The sequence below is a fragment of the Myotis brandtii genome, unplaced genomic scaffold, assembly GCF_000412655.1.
Source record: "Myotis brandtii unplaced genomic scaffold, ASM41265v1 scaffold131, whole genome shotgun sequence".
In the NCBI taxonomy this organism is placed as follows: Eukaryota; Metazoa; Chordata; class Mammalia; order Chiroptera; family Vespertilionidae; genus Myotis; species Myotis brandtii.
Window position 1 is genome coordinate 4,608,112 of NW_005354632.1, and position 7,110 is coordinate 4,615,221.

General features: G+C 58.8%; 1 protein-coding gene across 1 annotated transcript in view; it reads right to left on the reverse strand.

Moving 5' to 3' along the window:
• Positions 1-4,976, reverse strand: part of CSF1 (colony stimulating factor 1 (macrophage)) — a 9,573-nt gene extending 4,597 nt beyond the window's left edge. The window contains exons 1-3 of the mRNA XM_005860108.2: positions 4,085-4,976; positions 2,850-2,912; positions 1,486-1,656 (exon numbers count right to left, since the gene is read on the reverse strand). Coding sequence (XP_005860170.1) covers positions 1,486-1,656; positions 2,850-2,912; positions 4,085-4,228 — 378 coding nt within the window. The 5' untranslated portion in view covers positions 4,229-4,976. The remainder of the gene's footprint in view (positions 1-1,485; positions 1,657-2,849; positions 2,913-4,084) is intronic.
• Between the last annotated feature and the right edge of the window lie 2,134 nt (positions 4,977-7,110).

The following is a 7,110-nucleotide window of genomic DNA, read 5'->3' on the forward strand; positions in this document are numbered from 1 at the left end:
GCTGGAAAGGGCCACCCTGGCTCTCTGGCCTCTTCCTGGAGAAAACAGGGCCCATTAGACAGAAGGTCCCCGATGCCCACTGTGTCCACAGGCTTGTGTCTTCTCTCCTCAGGAGCCCGAATCCCTCCCCAGCGTCCCCGCAGGAGACTAGCTCCTCTAGCTCCCAGGGCTGCATTCCTCCTGGAGCCTGTCCCGTGGGCATTCACGGGGGTGGAGGGTGGGGTGGTTTGTTCAAATGCAAATTCCTGGGCCCACCCGCAGACCCATGAATCAGACTCTCTGCAAGCATGTCAAACCCTCGGCCTGAGGCCCGCAAGCAGCGAGTTTGACATGCTTGCTCTAGGGGTGCACACTGGGAATCTGGGTTTTAAATAAGCTCCCCAAGTGCGTCTTAAGAACCTTAATATTGGGAAACCGCAGCTTTCATACCTCTCTTATTTAAAAAGGCTCCTCCCTCAACCCACACTCCCTCTGGCGACCTCTCTCTCTGCATCTTTTGGAGCCGAGGTCCCCTCTGTTCACCCTGATCTGGCACCAGCCAGTGACACTGACCTCCACGTGGCCAAATCCCGTCTCGGGGTGGGACTTGGGCCTCCTGCTGGTCTCCCAGCCTCCAAACCTGCTCCCACAGCCCCTTCTCTGCACAGCAACCAGAAAGGTCTCACAACACCAATTAGGTCCGGTCACTGGCCGGCTCACCAACGCTGCCTCGCTCTTCAGGCCAAATCCCACCCGGTCAGGACCCCAGCGATCCTCCCCGCCCTTCACTTCCACGCCGGGCCATGCTGCATGGGTCCCGAATGTGCAGGCTGCTGCTCACCTCAGGCTCCTGCATACCATTCTCGGTTCTGGAATGCTCTGACCAGCCTCGTCGCTTCCTAACTTGCCCGCCATTGGGCCTCAAAAAATTACTTTCTTCCTCAAAGTCTTCCCTGGCTCTTCCTCCCCTCCCTCTTAAATGAGCCCTGTTTCTCCCTCCTTCACGGCCCCCCTCCCTCCTGCAGGTCTTCCCTCCCCTGCTTTTCTCTCTGGCCACGCAGCTCCTGCCGTCCGACGTGCCGCATGTTCGACCTATATTTTGTGAACTGTCTCACCACCCCCAAATGGAAGCTCCGTGAACATGGGATTTCTGCCCGTCTTTGGTTTCCTGGTGTCTAGAACAGTGCGTGGCACACAGTAGGCACTCTTGTGGGATAAAGGAAGGGTTTTGCTTGTTACTGTTTAATGGCTGCCAATCTCACTTGACTGCACGCTCCACGAGGTTTGGAACCAGGTAGTTCTTGTTCCTGGAGACACGGTCGGGGCCTAGCACTGCGCCTCCCGCACAGTCAATCCTTAGCAAAGGTGTGTGGATGGAGCAATGAACGAGAGAGCGCGAGCAGTGGGATGCGTGAGGGAAGTGATTGCTCTACGCATGTGGGAGGGCGGGGACCACCACAGCCGGCCCCTGCCCTGACCCAGGGCTCGGGCTCCAGGGCCTCCTACCGTTTCCTGCTCTTCGTAGACCGGGGGGAAGCAGTCCTCCAGCTGCACGGAGAGCTCCTGGAGCTTCACCAGGGCGATGGCGTTGGAGGTGTTGTCCTTGAAGCTGATGGTGCCCTCCAGGATGTCTTGCACCAAGAAAAAGGCTTTCTTAATGTAACACACGTGGTCTTGCTGAGAAAGGAGAACCTGGAGTTGATGGTCTGGTAGATGCACCCACCCCAGCAGATGGAGGGCTGCAGCCAGCCCCACCCCGATCCTGACCCTGACCCCAACTCCAGGGTGGTGGAGAGGACACACCACTCGTGCTAAGGAGGATGCTGCTGCCCTCAGCTGGCCTTTCACTCTCTCTCTTTGGGATCTGGCACCCTGGGGGCTGGGGTACAGGGAGGGAAATGTGGGTTCTGATTAGAGAGTGTTGACTTTCTGGAAGGAGCATTCCTGACACCCCATGAATGGAATACAGAGGGTGTTCTCTGCACTGGGAGGTGGCCTCCCGATCTAGCAGACGTATACATGGGTCAGGTGTGGAGAAACTCAGAGATGGCGACAACTTCTGGGCATCGCGGCGACTAGGCATGGGGCACAGAGATGAACAAACTCGGGAATGGGGCTGAGGTGGGGGCGTTGGCCAGCATCACAGGCTTGTGGGAAGGAAGGAGCAAGGGATGGGGATCGTGGGTGGGGCCTGGTGCTAATAAACCCCAGGCTAAGCAACCTAGGCTTCTTCTGGATCAGGGGGGCCCTGACAAGTTTGGAGGGGGGAAGAGGAAGTAGCAGGTTAGGGTTCCGAGAGCTCCCCTTAGTGGCGGGATGAGGGGTGCACTGACAGCCGTGAGGACATTTGGGAAGTACTTGAAATTGTCCAAGCAACTGATGGGGAGGCCAGCCCAGCATCACTTGGTGTCTGGTTGGGGGGTGGGGTAGGAGGAAGAGGGAAAGGGCTGGACCGATCCCCTGGCTGCTGGTCTGTCTGCTAGACGGAGATGCCTTCCATAAGCAAAGCCTGTGCCGGCCTGCCCGGGTGCAGATCAGACCTCCACCGCTCACGAGCTGTGCTCCCTTCATCTCTCTGGGGACCATAAACAAGACTTGTGTGCCACACCACGGTTCCATCAAGATTAAATTAGAAAAGTGCCTGGGCCACAGGAAGACGTTGGCATGTGCCGGGCCAGGAAAGGGAGCAGCAGGGGACTTGAGCCCCTCACCCTGCCCAGCCCTGGACCCTGACACCCCAGACTTGGGCACCCAGGGATCCTCACACCTTACCCTGCCCAGCTCTAGGATTTCTCCAGCCCTCTCGCTCCCACTCTACCCACCCCGAGGAGGGCATACCCGCTGGGTCCTGTAAGTAGCCGTTAACTCACCAACTGGTCCTCATTCACAAACTGAAAGGGGATTTTGCACGAGGTCTCCATCTGACTGTCAATCTGTAAGAGAGAGCGGCCAGTGGTGGCAGGGTATCCGCAGCTCGGCTGAGCTCACCTAACAATGGGGACTAGAGTTTCTGGGTGGATCAGGGTTTGAGCCTCATCCACCTTCCCCTAACCACACCTGGAAAGAAGATAGGGGCAGACCTGTGCCTCCCACGTGCCCAAGGGAGGACTGGCAAAGGATAAGAAGTCTCTTCCTTCTACTTCCCCCTCCATGACATAAGCTCCCGTGGGCGGTAGTGAGCTCCCTGTCATGGCAGGAATTCAAGCAGAGGCTAGACAAGTTCTGGGGATTCAGGATCTATAGGAGCTGGGGTTAAATGCCCTGGAAACCCCTGCTGCGCCTCCGCCCCCTCCACCTCTCCACCCCCCAGCCATGGTTCTGTGATTCTAAGCCTCAGACAGTAGCTCCCGGTCTCCCCGGGGTTTCTGTGGCAGCGACATGCAGGAGGAAAAGAGGCAGGAGGCCCAGCCTGCCGGCCCCAAGCTCAGAGCCCGGGGGCTGGCCTTCACCAGTGGTGCCCCACCCTGCCTGGCTGGCCAGAGGGATGGTAAACTCTCTTCTGAGCAGAACAGCGGCCATGACAGCAAACGATTCTGCCTGGCTGAACCACGCTGGGAATTGTTGATGACGCTGCTGGCCCGGCCAGGAGGCACAGGTTCCTTCATGGCCAGGGCGAGCCGGCCATCCTAGCCCGTTTCACAAGAAACTCCTTGAATGCAGGGCTCGAGCAGGAGCCAGGGCTACGAGGGCGGAGGGCTGGGAGTTAGGCCGGAGCCTCCGCTCCAAATCTGGGGAGGCCCTGGTGCCAGGCTGGTGTCCCAATTGGGAGCTAGCGGCAACATCTGGACACAGCAGGCAGACTGGGCTGGCTCCTCAGAGAAGCCTCCCATTGAGGGACAGACAGCAGGCTCCACATGGAGAATCCGTGATTGACATTCCAGGCAATCCTTTTCCCAGGCAACCAGCTGGGAGCCCACCGTGCCCTGTGCCTGTAGGGCGGTCAGAGGCCCTGACCTTCAGAAGGTCAATGAGGGGAGCATTAGGGGAGCCATGTCCTGCACAGCCCTATTTCTCCGCCTGCCACCCGTCTCTTTGACCTTCTCCCTGACTCTTGCCTCAGTTTCCCCCTGGGGAGAAGGTAGGATAGGCTTGGCCACACACTCACCATCTGCTGCAGGAGCTGCAGGTGTCCGTCCCCGATCATGTGGCTACAGTGCTTCGACTCCTCCTCGGTAATACTCCTGCTCACCAGGAGACAGACCAGCAGTAGCCGGGGGCCCAGCCATGTCTGTGAGAGAGAGAGCACCATTTCTCCTCAGCTCTTACTCTCCCCAAGGGCCCCCATACCCTCACACCTACAAGGCTACAGCTATCCCTCACCCCAGGATGCAGCGTTCCCCAAATTCAGCTTTTTGGGGATTGCCTAACAGCTCCAGCACAACCTTGCTCTCCCTCGATGACAACCTGAGTGTCGTCTCCTCCAAGAAGCCTTCCCAGATTTACCCAGGCCAAGCCTGACTACACATTGAACTGTAATGAGGAACTGGAAAGGCGCCTACCAGCCTAAATTCCAGTTTCACAAGAAACTCCTTAAATGCAGGACTTGCTTCTACCCATTTTCCTGTTCTTGCAACATCAAACATGGGGCCAGGCATCTTAGGAGCTGCCCACTCCTCTCAAGTTCATGTACCTGCACTGGCTTCCAGACTGTGAGCCAGAGACAGATCCCTTGGGCCCAGCCCTTCCTCCCACCTGGTCCCACACAGGTCTGGCTCTGCTACTGGAAACAAACTCAGTTTCGCTGGGAACCTGTCCCGTGCTAGAGACCTTTGGAGCCCTCCGTGTCTGGTTGTCAAAATCAACCGGTGGCAGCGGCAATGCCAGCACTAGTCAGTCCGTCCTGGCTGACACCTGCCTAGCGGAGCCCCATCAGGCTGTACGGCCAGCCAGCCAGCCAGCCAGCTCTTACCACGGCAAGGATGTTTTCTGAGCTCTCTCCTCTCTTTGAACCCAGTAACTGCTCACCCCCAGAGTGAAGTCAGAGAACTGGCACCTGACACCCTGTCATTCCCCTTCTTTCCTCTCTCCCTCACCCTCGCCCCTTAAGCGCCCCCACCCCCCGCCCTAAGTCTCCCCCAGATTCAGAGAAATGCTGCTAGGGTGGGGTGAGGGCTGGCACCTTCCTAGGCTCTGGGCTCTGCCTCAGTAACCCAGAGGATAAGACAAATGCTGCCAATAAACAGCGCATTGGAAAAACACAAGGAGGCTATGAAACAGCCCACAGGGACACGCTGATTTACATATAACTAAAAGCTCAATGTTCGCCAGCTCTCACCCGGGAGAAGAGGCCCTGGCTGGGCTACCAGGGAGGCTGCAGGGAGGAGGGGCCTCAGGGGGCCTGGAAAGATGGGGAGAACTTGGTGGCAGAGAGGGAACAAGGACCTGAAGGGAAGGCACAGCATGGCTCCATCCCGGGGAGGGGGGAGAGGGGGGGTGCTCAGGAAGACATCCTTGTCGCAGGCACTTCAAGACAATGATGATTAAGGGCAGGGGGATGGAGGGGGCAATGCTTAGCCTCCGGGACTGCCTGGCTTTTGGAGCTCTTTCAGGCATCTGTGTGAGGACAGTGCAGCCAACTGTGAAGATGCCCTGCCCCTGGGGCCTCAGAGGAGCATCTGAATGGGCACCCGAGGGTTAACAGTCTAGCTTGTATCTGGCTGGGCTGCCTCTTCTCCCTCCTCCTTTTCTTCCTCCCACCCACCAGCCTCGGCCTCTGGGGGCACCCGGGAAGGAATCTCTGCTGAGGGCTCGAGGGCTCGGAGATGCTGTCCCTCCTCACCTGCCTCCCATCCTGGTCCACCTTCCCCATCAACAAAGTCCCACAGAGACCTTGGCGTCAGCGGACCCTCGGGCTGCCCTGTGTAAAACTAGCCCCCCCCCCGCCCGCCCCCAGCCGGGTGGCTCAGTTGTTGGAGCATCATCCCCCAACACCAAAACGTTGCAGGTTCATTCCCCGGTCAGGTCACATACCTAGGTTTCGGGCTCGACCCCAGGTCAAGGTACATGCACAGGAGGCAACTGATCAATGTTTCTCACTCACATCGATGTTTCTCAATCTTTCCCCCTCTCCCTTCCTCTCCCTCTAAAATCAATAAAAACATACCCTCAGGTGAGGATTAAAATACGTAAATAAATAAAATTTAAAAATAAAACCTGCTCCCTTTACTTCTCTTTCCTCAGCCCCTCGTCTTGGCCTTGCTGCTCCTCACCTCGCCCTCCCAGTTGCCTTCTCAGCCCCGTCTCCTCTCTCCGTTGGGCCCTTCCTCCCCTGCGGATCTGCTCTGCCCTCCCTCACCCCACCTGCAGCCCCTTCCCCATCCTGCAGACCTTTTTCCGCTTCTCTTCTCCCAGGCTTCCCCTCCCATTCTCCTCCGCCGCCGGGAGGCCACTTGCTGCTCCTTCACATGCCACCTTCACTTCCTAGGAGCTGTGGCAGCTCCTGCCCTTGTCCCATGCAGCCCGAGCAGCTCAGCCCCTGTCCACCGCTCCCTCCCCAACACCAAACCTCCCCCACCTTCCTCTACCACCACCAAGCCCAAGATCTCCCCAGTGAACTGCACCGGAGTTTGCAAGAAAAAGATTCAGAGCCATCCTCAGGCAACTCTGGGGTCTGGTCCCCCGCAAACAGACCTGATCCAGCCACCCAGGTCCCCAACAGCTCCGTCTGTGAGCTGGAACAAGCAGCGGCTTGCCGGGCTCCGTCTGGTGCCAGCAGTTCCTGGGCACCAGCCCTGGCATCCTATAAGCCGGTGACCCCTGAACTTTCTCCATCCAGAAGCGCCCACTCCCCAGCAGGGCCTCGAAGCATGTGCGGGGCGATGAGGAAGGTGCCCAGAGGGGAAGGCGCCACACGCGGCCACAGCCACGGTGCCCGTCCCTCGGCGGTAGATCCTTCAGAAGGGAGAGGGGCGGGGGGCCTCCGGCTGACGAGGAACCCTGCCATGGCTTCGAACCCCTCTCTCCTGCCCGCGGGGGGCTCAGTGTGCCCCTCCGTGCAACGGGGCAAGTAGCCTTCCCTTTCCCAGGGAAGCGCCGCAGCCCCATGAGCAGCGCAGGGCCGCAGCGGTCTCAGCACCAGCGCCTGGGGCCGAGGGCAGCTCGCGTGCAAAGATGGGAAGGCGACCGGAGCCC